We start from the raw sequence: 15373 nt of genomic DNA, 5'->3' as shown, positions 1-15373 counted from the left end.
TAAGGACACGTCCAGCAATATTACAACCCCCACCCATACTACAACCCATCAAAAAAACCCTATGGTGAAATCCAAAATCGGATCACAAAATGCGGACACGTCCTGCAACACTACAACTCCTCAAAGGAACATCAAGATGGAAGCAAAGACCATATCACCGAGTAAGCTCATATCCAGCAAGATCATCCCAGACTCGGTAACGATGCTGACATTTTCTTGCCAGGATCTCCTTGTATTCAGAAGAAGTCGTCGTCCAGATGCCAAAAGAGACCCTACCACATGTCACCGCCTCGGTCGCCACATCGGCCACTTCGATCACAATATCAATCACCGCCTCGGCCGCGTATCGTCCTACGGATTGCACCGAACAGTCCGAGACCATTTCTGCCTCCTTTACGGATATATAAGGCAAACCAAGGGCATCATCAAACGCCAACAAACCAACACACATCCGACGGGGAATATAGACGTGGGACCAGGTTACGGTTCACACTGAGTAACGGCAAAGCAATCAAGGCGGAGGTTGTTGGCTGAGGATAATCCATGGGAAATTCAACCGCTCTGTTAGTGGGAGGGGTACTGCAAGCACGGATATACCACAGCAAGTGTCCAAGACAAGACTCTGCAACGAAGGTATACTCGCCCTAAGAAGGTGGCTTGGAGTTGACTATATGTCAAAGAGTGGTTGGTTGAACTCGAGGTTTAGAGAGAAGGAAATTCTGTAGATGGAAGAGTATACTCATTCCACAGAGGAGTAATAATGGCCACGACACAGCCTGCAACAGAAAGGGGACAATAAAATGCCATAACCTGAACATCCTGTTGTTCTCATCAGTAGTAGCAGTAGTGGTTACGATGTATTTTGGATGGTTGACGAATGACGGAAGTGGCAGTTGTAGCAGAAATAAAGGGAGCAGATCATTCGATGCTGATATCGCGGTGGGACTTTTGCGGCGGCCTCCACCGAGAAGCACGAGCTCCAAGCCTGCAGTCTGCACTGCTCACCCGAAAAGTCAAAGCCGAAAGAGTATATCGCTACCTCGTCACTGCTTCTCTGGGGCTGACCTTCTCGATTCTGTAAAGAACTACCTAATGTGAGACGACTTCTTGCTGGATTTCCCCTCGATGCCAGCATGGCAAACCTCATCTCCCTCGCACTCACCACCTTTTCCTCGAGCTCCTCCAAGGTGCACTTGACCACCCGCGAGGCGCTCTCCGGCATCTTTGGGTCCATCTCGCTCGCCTGCTGGATCTTCCTCCTCGTGCCGCAGCTGATCGAAAACTACCGCAATGGCTCCGCCGAAGCCATCAGTCTGGCCTTCATATTCGTGTGGTTTATCGGTGATATCTGCAATCTCGCTGGAGCCCTGTGGGCGGGGCTCGTGCCGGTGGTGATCGCCATCGGCGTCTACTTCTGCATTGCGGACGGGGTCTTGATTTCGCAGTGTCTATACTACGGGATCGTGAACAAAAGGCGGGAAGGAAAGGCATTGCTGGACGGCGAAGCCTCGTCGCCGTCGTCTAGCTCGGCTGCAGCACAACATCGCCAGCAGGATGACGGTCCGGACGAAGAGGAGCCGCTGCTGAAGCGCAACCGAACCAACAGCATCACTATCCCTGGCTCTGCGGAGCGAAGACACAGCAGTCACAGTACCCGACGGAGACGAAGTAGTGCCGCGGTGCAAAATGATCAACTTGCAAAGATACTGGAGGAAAGCGACGAGTCGGGAACAAGACTCTGGTTCAAGAACGCCATGAGTGTGTTGGCCATTATTATCGTTGGTGCAGCCGGCTGGGCTCTTGCGTATGAGTCGGGTGCCTGGAAACCGTCGTCGACCTCCGAAGATACAAGTCAGGAGAATATGGCTCCTGGTGCCCAAATCCTGGGGTATCTGAGTGCTGTTGCGTACCTTGGAGCGCGAATCCCACAAATCATCAAGAATGCTAGAGAGAAGAGCTGTGAAGGTATGTGTTTGTGTGCTTGTGGTGCACCTTCCCGAGTATACTAGTCATGTTGGAAATATTTGTTCAGGTAGCTGACATGCCTCACAGGTCTTTCGCTGCTGTTCTTCATTCTTTCACTCTTGGGTAATGTCACGTACGGCGCGGGAATTTTGTTCCATTCGACCGACGCCGCCTATATCAGAAAGAACCTGCCCTGGCTTATTGGTAGCCTCGGCACCATGGTGGAGGATGTGATGATCTTTGCCCAGTTTCACATGTATCGAGACCGGGAGGCTGAAGAATCGAGGCGTGGAGAAGCTGTGTTTTGAAAAAGCATGTGCCATTTTTGTACAGTTTGAATTTATCCATGTGGGAGGAGTCCAGTCGTGCTAAGCAGAAAGTCCAAATTCAACAGGATGACAGTTGTGTGAACCGATATGATGCGAGCATCTGGTGGACTGCTACGACGCTGAAATTAGGGCAGGTGTTTCTGTGTTGAAGTACTGTTGATGCAGCAGAATCAATGATCTTTCGGCCAGCCAAGTCCAGGTTCCAGAATGACTGATAGAATGTGACAGATCGTGTCAGCGGACACTGTCCTATATCCTAGTTACTCTTAGGCTCTTCTTTCAGGTCGGAGCACATAGTACTATATACAACATTGTAGTCCTGCTGGAGTAGAGAACGGATCAATCAGCTCGTCTGCTGCTCCGTTACACAGTATGCGCGTCATATTTATCTGTTCAAGCCACTCCCGCATAAACAAACCTGTCGCGATTGGCATGACCAGGAGCAAGAAGTGAGACATTCTCTGCAAGAAAGTGGCTCCCACGTGACCATGCCTGTTATTTTCCCGCAGCACTGCATGCAGTGGGTTCCGCCCGAGCCGTTGATCTGGCGCGCAAGTTAGGGACCAAGTTTACCCTGAGACCCGCCATTTTGCGGTCCCAGTGGGCAGCTTCGGGGCTTCAATGCCTGGACTTGGGATTAAAACCGTTGCCTGTGGTGCCCCTGGCTGTGGTTGCTACAGTTGAAGATATTTAGCACCCAGGTAAAGTCTCGGTGGCGCTAGGGAGTCGTCCTCTCCCCACTGGTATAATCATAAGCCTGTACAGTTGTACAACTATCTTTCCCACTCATACGCGGAACTGCAGAGGTGGTACTAATATTAGCGCTTCGGTTATTTTGCGTGTTGGTCAGACACCAGCGCAGGCACACCACTGTTACTGACACTTGAGACTGACACACTTCTGCGCTTCCAGTCTCTCGCCGGATTTTGGTCCTTGCATTATCATCCTGCTACCGCAGTACTACCTACCTTCTTCGGACTGACACTTTTCTTCTCTTCAAGTTCCCACCAACTACTACTCGACACACACTTCTTTCTTTGTTCTCTTTGTCTCACGTTCTATCAGTTCGCCTTCAGCAGCACACGATTCCTGGCTCGATTGTAGCCGCCATTGTTGATCCACCATTGACACTCACCCTTTTCCAACACCAACACAATCCGGACGCTCACTTCCCTGCACGTCTTCATTCAAAGCCGTCCTTCGAACAACCGAGTTTTCCCGCCCTCTAATTCTCATTAACCACGTTTTCGAATCCGTTCGATTCCTCCCTCCTCTACCACAATGAAGATCTCAGCCGTTCTGTTTGGCACGCTCTTCGCCTCTGCGGTGTCCGCCGACGCCTTAGACGACGCAATAGCCCTCTTCAAACGCCAGAGCGTCCAACTGTCTACCGGCGGTTCAGATACCACAAGCGCTACCCAGACTTCATCATCAGTACCAACATCGTCCTCCAGCAGTGACGATGACACGACCTCCAGCCTCACTCAAACAAGTTCCGGTAGCATCAGCGTCGAGTCCTCCACTGTCACGCAAACGCCAACATGGTCTCCTTCCACCACCGTGATCGTCCGCACATCCACCTATACTCCCACCAATTCGGAGGGCTCTGCCACCACTACTGAGGCTTCCGTGTCTACCGTCTCCACTAGCACAGTGACCCCGTCGAGAACATTGATAACAACAAGTGCTACTCAAGAAGTCATCACCACAATCACAAGCGTCAGCGCCGGTAGTACCGTACACATTACAAGCACAGGCAGCAGTGTGGTTCCGGTCACCACAAGCGTCGACCCAGCCTCATTGACTAGCGGCAGCGGTCATCACAGCAGCTCCGGCCTGAGCTCAACAGCCAAAAAGACAATTGGCGGCGTGGTTGGTGGTGTCGGCGGTGCCTTGCTTCTTGCTGGACTGGCATACACTGCCTGGCGCATCTGGGGCAAGAAGAGGAACCTCCATGATGATGATCTGTACGACCCCAATTTGAACCAAGACAAACTCAGTGCAAATACGGGATCGGATTCTACGCCTTTCCGCTCGACCTTGGATCAATATCATCAACCGGGCCCAGTCAACACAGCATCCAACTTTTAAACTGGCAAACCATCCCAATTTGTTACCCAGCAACTGGACCGTCACGATTGTCACGAATTTTATCTGGACTTAGCGCGGGAAAGCCGTTGGAGGTGGTGTTTCCCGGTCAAAAATCCGTCGGCCAGCGCTTACTCAGGGTTTGAAGTGGGCATATCATGGCGTGGGAGGTGTTTTTTTTCTTTGCTAGTTAGCGGACCTAATCTGTGCTATGCGCACCATTCCTTCAGGAGTCCCCATCTTGTTTGATGTGTACAGAAGGGCTAATTGAAAGTGATCGGAGTATGGCGAATTGGCTAAGTAGAACACAAATCAATTGATTGTCATGTTGAATGATTACCAAGCCGAGACTGGCCACGGTAAAGGCGTTCTCGTTCTGTGCATGGTAACTGCATGCGAGATATATGTGTGCTACCTTAATGGATCGATTCAAAGAGCGATTTTCGGGACAGAGGAAGTCAGCACAGCCTTGACGATGCAGACCAATGTCAGCACCAACGTGAAGGTCGAGTTATGAGGTACTCATAAGGGTCATCCCGGGTGATTTGCACGTTGGTAGGTACCTTAGTAAGCAAAGTCTGGTCCATTAGACCCAAACAGGACTAGCTCTGGTCTCTGACGCGTCTGCAGCCTGGATTCGCGTTCAGCCCATGATTTGCACTGCACGTCGTGTCGAAAGCAGGGCTGGCAACTCCCGCGTCACTTGCATTGGCTTGAAGCGCGTAGAGTGTTGACGGACTGCTGTACCCTCTCGATCGAACACCATCACCCCAAACGCCGATTGCAACTCGTTCATAACCTGTGTCTACTACGAGTTCCTGTGTTCTTTGGTCTTCTTGCACCGACGGCACACACCGAACGAGGCAAAGCACGTGAGTGAGCGTATGCCTGAGCCTGGGGCCCAAGCGTACAATGTTCTCACTTTCATCGCCGCCGCCGCCACGACCATCGCCGCCAGCAGAGCCGTACAGCAGTTATTTCGTCGCTGCCAAGTCCGCAGATCGGATTCGACCTCGCCTTGTCCCGTTCCATGCCCACGCTCCGCCGACGCCGTCGCCGCTGCGGTCATCTCGGAATGCGAATGCGAATGCGAATGCCAATTTGAATTTGAACTATATGCCAACAGCCTTCCTGAACAATGCGGCGCCGGTCGACGATGAGACCGATGACTCGACGTCTTTGCTGAGTTCTTCGCCGGTTAGTGGACCTGCACGTGGCGGGGGATTCGTGGATGAGAATGGAATTATCCAAGTTGGCGGAAACAAGTTCGGTACACAGTCCACGGGACCAGACAGGCGAGATGGACAAGCATGCGGCTTCGGTATAGGGCTGCTGCAAAAGACGCCGGAGGGAAAGGCAACAACAAACTACACGTCAGACACAAATATAAACGGCAATGGCACCGGTGGCTCAGAAGCTTCTGTCAAACTTATTACGCCGCCTGAGTCAGGCTCGAGTGCAACGAATGCCAACAACCGCCCTGTAATGTCCATGGGCAGTGGAACACACGGATTCCCCAACACTGGCAGTTGGGAACGGCGTTCACGAGACGCAGGCGCCGCAGCAGCATTGGCCAGACATGCGGCTCAAGGGAGAGACAAGAAGAAAACCCAGTTTCTCGACCGCATCCGACGGCGGCGAGACGATTCACGCACCGATATCTACGGCGATCAAGTCCTCCGAATGGATTTCGTGCGCGAACGAAGACAGTGGGAGGAAGAGATGAATCGTCGGGCTTTGCTGGAGCAAGGTGTCCTGGCGCCGCCGGAAGAAGAAGATGAGGCAGACGGTATCGACTCGGCTATGCATGATAATAACCCTGCCATGGTGCCACTGTATGGTCTGTCCGGTCGAGCAGTACCAGAGGCAGAGGAGGATGGAGGAGCGGATTTGTCTCCGACTGAAATTCATGATGTTGACGATGCATTGGTCGAGTATTATGCGCGAATCGCCGAAATGGGTGGTGATGTACAAGACGCAGCTAGGGGCGACAACCGCCTTGAACACAGCGGTGGCAATGGCAATGGCGACGACGATGACTTCTTGATTGACGACAACGAGGTCGACATGGAGGAATATGATCAGCTATTCGAAGAGCTTGTTGCTCAGAATCAGCACCGGCGTGGGATGTCACAGACACAGTGGATGGCGAGTCCGACGGATACAGAACGGCAACAGCAGCAGCAACGTCAAGCGGATCAGAATGCCCATGACGCCAATGTTGCGCGGGACTATCATGATTCTAATATGGATCTTTCTTGAAATTTGTCCGGAGGGAGGTGGGAAACCACGGCACTCTTTCTCTCCTGGCAAGCTGGCTCTCTGTAGAGGGCTCCCTGTGGATTGTCATCATCTGTGGCTGGTAGGATTATTTTGTGAGAACTGCATTGTGAGCGGTTCTGGTTTTGAACGAGCCCGTCGGCAGGCTGCGAAGTGTTGTTCCTTAGTAATGCATGATACCAGAGACTAGACCCAGTGGCTGTCTTGTCAATGCCTGTAGAAACGGGTGTGCTTGGCCCGCCCCATCAATGAATAACCGTCGTGTACACAATGTAATTTCTATCCTCGAGTATTCTATCTGGCACTCTGCCGGCATCGTAGTATACTAAATCGTCAAAATGTGCCGAAATTCAATACCTTGTCAACACAGGCAGGTAGGTACCTAGGTAGCGAGCTCTCCGTCTCATAGTAGTATCACATGTATATCCTACTCTAGGTACCTAATTGGAGTACTGTAGGTAACAGGTATCCGGGTATATGAGATACCTTAGATCAGATCGAACATGCAGTATCGTGAAACGATAACACGGGTCTCCTCTCGACCACTGCACAGCCGTCTCACTGGTGGATGGATTCCGTTCTGTCTGCTGTTAGGCCTATTCAACTTCTCGAGCGACAATCTCAGACCGATGATTCGTTCAGAACGCTCGTTGCTTTCTTCTGCCGTATTCCTTCTCATGTCACCCACATACACCGACGAGTAGCTTATACTGACCGTTGCCACTACTCCCTCTACTACTATTGAGTCGGACACCCCTCCTCCAGGACCTTTTCAGCATCTTCGCCCGATCCCAGTCCCGGTATACCCATCCCAGGCAAAGGGTTAGCAATGAGATCTTCTGGCGGAGCGCCTTCGCCCTGCATGGCCTGCATTTTCTCCCAAACAAACTCGCGACACTGGGCACTGGCATCACTATAAGACGACTCTTCGAATTTCGCGACAATCTCATCGACAATGACGCGCTGACGCGAGAAACGTTCAAACTCGGCTTTCGGCAGCGTCGCACGGTTCTGCGCCAGCCATTCCGGGTATTTGGCGCTCAACTCCTTCATGGGCTCGTACAACATGTCCTTGTTGGTCAGTTGTTCCATCATGCCCAGAAACATCTTGGACAGGTCGCCTGCGTCACCACCTTCACCGCCGGCGCCGCCGCCTTCGGATTCCAATGCGCGCAGAAGTTCCGCTAGCATGTCTTCTTCCGACTTGGGGGCGGATGCCTGGGCTGTGGCGCTTGCGGCGGCCGCGGACGACGATTCCATTCGCGCCATGGTCCTGCGGATCGTGTCTTCGAATGAAGATGGTTTGGATGCAGGTTGTGATTTGGACGAGGGGCCTTCGGCGTTTGCAATGGTAGGCGCGCCAGCCTTAGTAGTGCTGCTGGATGTTGTCGGTGCCGGTTTTTGTTTCGATTTCGATTCGCTTTCTCGCCGCTCCCGTTCCCGTTCTGCCTCGGCCAGCTCACCTACTCGTGCGCCCGTGTCCTCGCCCAGAATGGCTTTTAGTAGGTCTTCGGGCTTCACGCCCTCCGCTTCCATCTTGTACGTGAACTCCTCTAGCTCCTTGCCCATCTTGGCAATGTCTTCGGGCGTAGCCGCTGATGCTGCCGGGTCCTGTGACATCTTGGACATGACGCTCGACATCTCGGCCGTCAGCCGCGCCATGAATTCTTCTTCGGTCTCGTTTGCATGAGGGCCCGTCGGGATTGGGATGTCGGGAGGTAATGCCGTCTCTGTACTTGAGGAGCCCACCGTCGTTGCTGCTGCTGCTGGTCTGCCTGGCCCTGAGGAGGACGGACTAGGTTGGGACAGCGATTGCGGTTTGGACGACTGGGCTGCTGTCGCCGCGGAGAATTGGTCGAGCACATCTAGTTCGTAACAAGTTAGTCTCTTGGTTTGCGCTCATCTTTCTTCTTTTTTTGGTTTCCATGTGTTCGTGATAGCGGAGGGTAGGTAGGCTGCTGGTACATACCGTCAAGGTCGTCAAAGTCTGGGTCTGAGTCCGCATCTTCGGCCGTCACCCCAGGCTGTTTCTGGCTGGCGCGATCTGTGTCCTGCGCTGTCCCCGTTGGAGGAGGTGTCTCCTCATGCCCTTGCGTGGATGGCGGCTCTGAATGCTCGGCCATGTTGCAGCAGATCGAATTGTGAGCCGGATCGTGTGTCACAAGTAATCGCGGGTGGTGGACGAGAATGTCGTGGTTCGATCTGGGGAGATTACACTGCGCAGATGGGACGAGGACTCCAGAGTATCAATGAAAACGTAGTGTAGTTGTAGTTTGCCAACGGTAAAAGGCCGGCAAGAGTAGTACAGTGGGAGAAACAACTCTCACACATGCGAGAAGTCACAATATTGCTGCTAGCCCTGCGCGACCTCTCACAATCGCAATCCGACTGATGTGTGTCAACGACGAGACAGCCCGGGCTGCTTATCCACTGAGAAACATCCCCGCAAACCGAGGCTGACGGCTGCCTCCCGCCCTAAACCAATACACAGCTTTTAGAACGTGGGTTAACAGCGCAGTCTCTTGCCTAAACAGGATGTATCTTTTCTAACTCACCGGACATACCTAAAACACAGCCTTGCGCAGCATCTGTCTCCCCTTGAACGGATTCTTGGGCAGCACATATGTAAATATCCCACATCCCACTCGAGATCGCCAATGCCCCTATCGAGGCATGAGACCTCCCTCGACTTTAGTATCTGTATGCCTTCGCGCAGGAAGATCTAGACGCCCAAGGACGTTCCCTGGCGGCCCCTTCAATTACTGCTATCATTCCCAGCGTTATTTTTCTTCCGACAAGAAAGACCCAGGCGAGCCGCTGCGGATCCTATTCTGCGGCTCCGATGCATTCAGCACGGCCTCCTTGAAGGCTCTGTATGACTATTCCCAGTCACCGGAAAGCAATATCCTTTCCATCGATGTCGTGACCAAGACCGACAAAAGGACCGGCCGCGGTCTGAAACTGCTCAAGCCACCATTTATCAAACCTGTCTCATTGGAGTTGGGGCTTCCTGTCCATCAAATCGACACTTTCAGAGGATGGAACCCCCCGGAGTATCGTACCAGCAACGTCAGCTCTATCAATCTGGTGATAGCCGTCTCGTTCGGGTTGTTGATCCCACCGAGGATTCTGAATAATGCAAAGTACTCGGGTCTCAATGTCCATCCTTCAATGCTCCCTGATTTGCGGGGCGCTGCTCCTATTCAGTGGACCATTATCCATGGCCGCACGACTACCGGAATCACGCTGCAGACTTTGCATCCGAAGAAGTTCGACGAGGGGATTATCCTGGACCAAACGCCCGCACCGGGTCTGCCCATCCCCAATCCGGACACTATCAACGTTGCAGAATTAACGAGTCTGCTTGCGCCTCTGGGAGCGAGAATGCTGGTCAATGCCATCCGGAACCGGCTTTACATTCCTCCTTATAACCCAGTTCAGAAACCGCAGGGCAGTAATCCGAACCAAGTTCCTTATGCACCAAAAATTAGGCCGCAGATGTGCGCGATCGACTTCCGTGCGCTCACAGCAACCGAGATCCTGAGACGCGGTAGGGCAATCAGGCCACTGTACGCCTTTGCAAAGCATACAGCACCACAGGAACGCGTGTCCAGGATCAATTTCGGAACAGATATGAGAGCTTTTACCGACGAAGACGTCCCAGAAGTTTTGAGGGCGGAAGTTGACTCTATCCCTGTTGGCCTACCATATGCGATCACCGAGTTGCATGAAACCGTTGATCAGAGTACAAAGCCATTGCTTGTCAACACCATTCCACCCGGAGAGGGGCCTGACCGGCGACTTGTCTTCCCAACAATTACCGTTTCTTCCCTGAAGAAGAGCTACGGAGCTGCAGCTGCTTCTCGCGCGGGGTTCTTCTCCCAGCCGGTCATCGTTGGCAATCAAAAGTTACATCGATTCTCTCAACCACTTTTTGTGCCGGAGTCATCGTGAAGTCGTAGGTCAGGGGACAGACATCGGACTTATGCAATGACCATGCCGGCGTCTGTCTATGTTAGCAATACATCTTTGGCCCGGACTAGTAGACATACCAACTACAATTTGCTGGCCGGTCATAGACGTGTTCTTGGCCGTGGAGATGTACGCATCTGCGCAATCCTCCAAATAGGTCTTTTGGGCGTCAGCTTGGCTCAGGGGAAAAGAAAATATGACAGACCTCATGCTTCAACGCGGCAGCGTTCTTAGCAGCTTGGATTCTTTCTTCACTATATCGAAGACCCTGCGAATGGTGTTAGTCGCAGAAGGACTGGGCCGAATCTTCCAGTCTAGTGTGCAAGAACTCACCCACTCGGTCAACAGCAGGCCTGGCAAGACAGCGTTGACTCTGACCTTTGGCCCCTGTGTGGAGGCAAGACATTTCATGAGATGGAGGCCGGCAGCCTTGGTAACTGAATAGCCCATGCTGCTTCCACTACACACTTTCCCCTGCAGGAGCTGAGCAGGTGCCAGGAATGAACTCCAGGCGGACTCACAGCAATCGAGGACGAAATGAGAAAGACTCCACCGTCTGGATTGGCGTTGAAGATGGGAGCAGCTTCCTGCATCAAGACCAATTGGGACATCACATTCGTGGACCAACACTAGATCAGTGAGTATTGGCTGAGACCATTGCTGGTTTCGTCGTACCTTGTTCCACTCATCGTGGCTAAGGTCGTTGATATCACCAAAGTTGGCGAATCTCGTCCACCCAGCATTGTTGATAATGATATCAAGCCCACCGAGTTGCTGAACAGTCTCCTTGACGAGGCGGATGCTGTCTTCAGCTACACCAATGTCCTACGTGCTTGAATTAGTGCCGGCACCCGCGGACCCTTTGGTCTGGAAATTGTATGGGGCTCACTGCTTGAATAACCACGACTTTGACTCCGAATTCCTTGCGGCATTTCTCGGCCACCTGGTCGGCCCTATCCTTCCTGCTCACGTAGTTGACCACAAGGTTAGAACCTTCCGCAGCGAACTTCTCACATATCAGAGCTCCCAGTCCCCTACAGATTCTTCATTAGAGGTCGTAGCTGATCTTGGTGTTGTCAATGCTTGCCTCGAGCCACCAGTCACCAAAACATTCCGTCCCTTCAATGTATATGGCATCGTCTCGACCGTAGGACAGGTTCCCTCTTGCGACACGTTATGTCGACACAGTCCGTGTTTATTGCTGCGTGTATGTTGTATTCTAACTTGGTGGGGCCGCGGGCTGTTGATGTACAATGTAAAGGTTTATATTCGAGGAGTGGATGGGTCGTCTCCCCACATTGTCGAGCGGATGGAGGACAATGTGGCTGATTTAACCGCGGTTAAATGACGGCTGGCTTACCAACTACAACTCCATTAGCATGAGACTCAGTGTAGATGTTTTGCAAGGTCTGCAAATTGGACTAGAATGCAAATATTAGCTGAGTCCTTTTACATTTACGCCGTGTGCTCTTTCAGGACAACAGTGATGTATGGAAATGTCCTCGAAGAACCAGGGCTTACTAGACCCCAAAGCGGTACCTGAAGGAGGGTCCGGCGGACAAGAGCATGTTTGGCGATGAGGATTGATTGCAGCATCATGAAGAAGGAAAAGGAGATTCGAAGAACAGGATTCAATGCTGTCGAGAAAGATAGTGGCAGCGGCTGTATGTTCAAGGTTTGCTCGTTTCGATATGTTCCTGCCGCATCTGATACTTGCATCTGTGGATTCGCACTCGCACTGCAGTCGGCGCCCTACTTACCTGCATCCTCAACTCATTCTCTGTTCCTTGTTGAAGTCCAAGGTCCCATATCTGCCTGTCTGCTCAATCATCGTCTCGCACTGTTCGTCTTCCGTGAGGTCCCCCGGCTCATCCAGGTGTTGTGAGGCATCCTTCGAGCTTTGTCTGCCTTAGACACCATGGCTCCCCGTGAACATTCTCGTAGTAGAGGCTCTTTCTCGATTTTCTCACTCGATCACGTTAGGTCCATCAGCCGTGCTGGTTCACGACAAGGTAAGTCGAGGTTCAACCCTTGATGCTCCTTATCCGCTGACTCAACCCCAGCTGCCCGAGTTCCTTCCAGGGCCGATTTGCATGAGCGATCGGATTCCAGACTCTCTTATCGATGCGACCCCCTGAACCAGCCTCCGGCATCACCTGGTCATCCCTCTGAAACCGAAGCCGCTGAAGGAGGCCTTGGTTCAACGTCACCAGAAAGAAAGGCGAACGGTACTGCAACTGACATGAGTTCGGGCAACAGAGAAGCTGCGCTCCCAGACGCAGGCGGCTCTCATCGCCGAGTGCAACGAACACGACGACTTTCCTGGCTGCCGTTTAGACGTTCATCGTCCCAATCGCGACACCCTCGAAGTCGTTCTGTCCAACTGCCCAAGGCCACGAGCACGTCCACCGTTGCTCGAAGTGTAATATCGGCCCCAATACTCACCAGCACCTCTAATGTCAAAGTTGCACGTGTGGAAGGAGTACACTGTTCCGAATTGACTGATGCCGAGCTCTCTTCGCCCACATGGCACTCACATGTTGGACAGGCGGCCATTCCAACGGGTACACAGGAAAACTGTGCGAATCTTCATGAACAGCAAAACAGTGGGCATCCGGCAAGCTCAAGCCGTACCAGAGATGACAGTAACCCAGCTGATGCAGTGGGAAGACGTGGACGAATGTTGAGACCGTGGGATGCTGTCAAAAACAAATTCAAGTCCTCATCTTTGCGTAGGCAGAATGAACAGCATGCACAGAATGGAACAGTTGACGGATTGGGTGGGCAGGAGATTGTTTCGTTTGAACAGGGCATTGCACGTCGACGGACAGAAGCCTTGAATTTGTACAGAGGAAAAATCAAAGGACTCACAGGCAATGGCCATATTCGGCGCAAACCAGTCAACAGCGGCAAAGAAGCGTCCGGAAACAAAGAAGACCCGCCTCTCCTGGGCGACATCATTGACGAGGTCGTGCCAGATGAGAATGCTGAGCAAAGCGACAATGACTCTGCGTTTGGATCGTTGACCAGGTCCTTTGCCAGCGCCGTTGACAAACTAGACTTCCACGCCTCGCGGCCACACAACATCCCCTTTCTCAGATCTAGATCGTCCTTTTTCAATTCCAGAAGGGACAAAGAGGCTGTGGAACGAGGTGAAGCAGGACGACAGGCCTTGACAACCTCTAATTCATTGCGATCTCCCGCTGCGAGGCTCCCATCCTCGTCATCTCCTGTGACAGTCTCACATGGACCGTCCACGCCCGCACCAGCTGCTCGTACTCCAGGAGACAAACTTGCTCCTCAAAGCACTCCATCCACCAGCGTTCTATCTGCAAACAACAAGAATGGAACCGTACAATCAAAATCCACGCACGGAATACAGGAGCCCTGGAATCCTTTGCGGATGCATCCACCACATCTCATGGGCTCTCCTCCCTTGCTGGAAGGGCGTCCGGTTCAAACCACCCTGGAGAAATGTCCGACACCATCCCAACAAGATGCAGAAGACAAGAACTCAAGCAGGCAGGATGAAGACGACAATGAATCCCTCTCTCTCGAAGATGCTCCGATCTATTCTCCGTCGCTGGGGGATCTTAGTCAGTATGCGAGAGACACGCCTGCTTCAAAAGCGAATCAACGACGCGGAGCAGAGAGCTACCTCCATAGCTCTCATACCACGCCAAACCCTACTCCCACCAGAGGCCAAGCAATCGGAGGACATCATTCTGGGGTCTTAAAGAAGAGTAGGAGTGGTATAGGAATGTTCTCTCGCTCCAAGTCAGTCAAAATATTGACAGGGCATCATCCCAAAAGTGCAGGAGCTGGGACCACAGGCACAGCCACTCCAGTTACACCATCCCCCTTGTCCCAGCGAGATATCAATCGCGGTGTCAGCACTGGTGACGGTAGGACGGTGAAGAAGAGCCGGAGTCTTCACTTCGGGGGTCTCTTCAAGAGACCCAGTGAATCTGATTTAGCGACATCCATCCCACGCGATCTGAGTGTGCCATTTCAACCAGCAACACCTTCACCACTCCGCAATGTCACACGAGCTCATGGGAGTCACGGCAAAGTCCTATCACGTACCCCCGATCGGCGTTCGGCCTCCGCTCGCTGAAATGATATGAAGAAACTTGGTGGCAAGGGCAGATCAGCAAGACGGGGGCAGAATATTACCTGGCAATGACAACTGAGCTCAGAGCTCACGGAACGGAGGTGGTAGGACTCAAGCTGAGAAAAGGGCGTTGGAGAGCGGAAGGATAGCTCCAACAGACGAGTAACGACTACTGGGCATACTCGAACGGATAATCGACTGCAGTGAATTAATGGGCAGACCACAGCGTGCGCGTTGAGATCACGGTATCAAGAATGTTTCAAGCAGACGGGAGTTGTTGCTGCAAATTGCATGGGTGCCAGAGGAAGGCATGGCATATCGGAACAAAGGAAAATTGTGTTGTACCATGTACTATTCCCAGCCCACGCCGAAGGTGCATGGGCGAATTATCCAGCGCAGGTAGCGCTGCTACCTAGGTAATCAATTTGATCCAGAGCCGTTATGTTGCTGGATGGATTCTCTTTGTGATTTGAGCTCGAGGAAGAACTCGTTGTTAAAGCGTGTATTAATTGAAACCCAGGGCGCATTCAGGGGTTGTTTGATGGCGCTCGGACATTGATCCGGGCAGAGTAATTGGCCGCCGACACGCCGCTGATGGTTTCTGACAGGTTGCACCCAACCGTTG

General features: G+C 52.5%; 8 protein-coding genes across 8 annotated transcripts; 6 read left to right on the top strand and 2 right to left on the bottom strand.

The window, feature by feature from the left end:
* Nucleotides 1–136: 136 nt before the first annotated feature.
* On the top strand, nucleotides 137–407 carry HMPREF1120_03786 (uncharacterized protein; the record flags this gene model as incomplete). Its single annotated transcript, XM_009157869.1, has 2 exons — nucleotides 137–161; nucleotides 241–407. The coding sequence occupies 2 exons, from the start codon at nucleotides 137–139 to the stop codon at nucleotides 405–407; spliced, it is 192 nt and encodes a 63-aa protein (XP_009156117.1).
* A 564-nt stretch (nucleotides 408–971) lies between these two features.
* HMPREF1120_03785 (uncharacterized protein) lies at nucleotides 972–2657 on the top strand. The gene is made up of 2 exons (XM_009157868.1): nucleotides 972–1965; nucleotides 2053–2657. Exons 1-2 carry the CDS (start codon nucleotides 1134–1136, stop codon nucleotides 2271–2273), a joined length of 1053 nt encoding a protein of 350 aa, XP_009156116.1. The 5' UTR covers nucleotides 972–1133; the 3' UTR covers nucleotides 2274–2657.
* Nucleotides 2658–2988: 331 nt separating this feature from the next.
* Nucleotides 2989–4964, top strand: HMPREF1120_03784 (uncharacterized protein). The gene has a single exon (XM_009157867.1). The coding sequence runs from the start codon at nucleotides 3576–3578 to the stop codon at nucleotides 4383–4385; it is 810 nt and encodes a 269-aa protein (XP_009156115.1). The 5' UTR covers nucleotides 2989–3575; the 3' UTR covers nucleotides 4386–4964.
* Nucleotides 4965–5011: 47 nt separating this feature from the next.
* On the top strand, nucleotides 5012–6981 carry HMPREF1120_03783 (uncharacterized protein). The gene has a single exon (XM_009157866.1). It carries the CDS (start codon nucleotides 5295–5297, stop codon nucleotides 6642–6644), a length of 1350 nt encoding a protein of 449 aa, XP_009156114.1. The 5' UTR covers nucleotides 5012–5294; the 3' UTR covers nucleotides 6645–6981.
* Nucleotides 6982–7400: 419 nt separating this feature from the next.
* HMPREF1120_03782 (uncharacterized protein) lies at nucleotides 7401–8785 on the bottom strand (the record flags this gene model as incomplete). The annotated part of the gene is made up of 2 exons (XM_009157865.1): nucleotides 7401–8527; nucleotides 8632–8785. 2 exons carry the CDS (start codon nucleotides 8783–8785, stop codon nucleotides 7401–7403), a joined length of 1281 nt encoding a protein of 426 aa, XP_009156113.1.
* Nucleotides 8786–9207: 422 nt separating this feature from the next.
* Nucleotides 9208–11737, top strand: HMPREF1120_03781 (methionyl-tRNA formyltransferase). The gene has a single exon (XM_009157864.1). It carries the CDS (start codon nucleotides 9336–9338, stop codon nucleotides 10614–10616), a length of 1281 nt encoding a protein of 426 aa, XP_009156112.1. The 5' UTR covers nucleotides 9208–9335; the 3' UTR covers nucleotides 10617–11737.
* Nucleotides 10646–11771, bottom strand: HMPREF1120_03780 (short chain dehydrogenase; the record flags this gene model as incomplete). Its single annotated transcript, XM_009157863.1, has 8 exons — nucleotides 10646–10668; nucleotides 10715–10793; nucleotides 10840–10902; nucleotides 10968–11108; nucleotides 11156–11263; nucleotides 11310–11459; nucleotides 11524–11640; nucleotides 11673–11771. The coding sequence occupies 8 exons, from the start codon at nucleotides 11769–11771 to the stop codon at nucleotides 10646–10648; spliced, it is 780 nt and encodes a 259-aa protein (XP_009156111.1).
* Nucleotides 11772–12552: 781 nt separating this feature from the next.
* On the top strand, nucleotides 12553–15187 carry HMPREF1120_03779 (uncharacterized protein; the record flags this gene model as incomplete). The annotated part of the gene is made up of 2 exons (XM_009157862.1): nucleotides 12553–12646; nucleotides 12698–15187. The coding sequence occupies 2 exons, from the start codon at nucleotides 12553–12555 to the stop codon at nucleotides 14749–14751; spliced, it is 2148 nt and encodes a 715-aa protein (XP_009156110.1). The 3' UTR covers nucleotides 14752–15187.
* Between the last annotated feature and the right edge of the window lie 186 nt (nucleotides 15188–15373).

This window comes from Exophiala dermatitidis (assembly GCF_000230625.1).
Source record: "Exophiala dermatitidis NIH/UT8656 unplaced genomic scaffold supercont1.3, whole genome shotgun sequence".
Classification (NCBI taxonomy): domain Eukaryota; kingdom Fungi; phylum Ascomycota; class Eurotiomycetes; order Chaetothyriales; family Herpotrichiellaceae; genus Exophiala; species Exophiala dermatitidis.
Note: the sequence above shows the minus strand (reverse complement) of the source record. Positions and strands in the feature narration are given on the sequence as shown.

Excerpts from the sequence above, each read along its gene's own strand:
- HMPREF1120_03785 (XM_009157868.1), top strand. The coding sequence starts at position 1,134 with ATGGCAAACCTCATCTCCCTCGCACTCACCACCTTTTCCTCGAGCTCC. Across the intron at positions 1,966-2,052 it reads TAGAGAGAAGAGCTGTGAAG|GTCTTTCGCTGCTGTTCTTC; the intron begins GTATGTGTTTGT and ends CATGCCTCACAG.
- HMPREF1120_03784 (XM_009157867.1), top strand. The coding sequence starts at position 3,576 with ATGAAGATCTCAGCCGTTCTGTTTGGCACGCTCTTCGCCTCTGCGGTG.
- HMPREF1120_03781 (XM_009157864.1), top strand. The coding sequence starts at position 9,336 with ATGAGACCTCCCTCGACTTTAGTATCTGTATGCCTTCGCGCAGGAAGA.
- HMPREF1120_03783 (XM_009157866.1), top strand. The coding sequence starts at position 5,295 with ATGTTCTCACTTTCATCGCCGCCGCCGCCACGACCATCGCCGCCAGCA.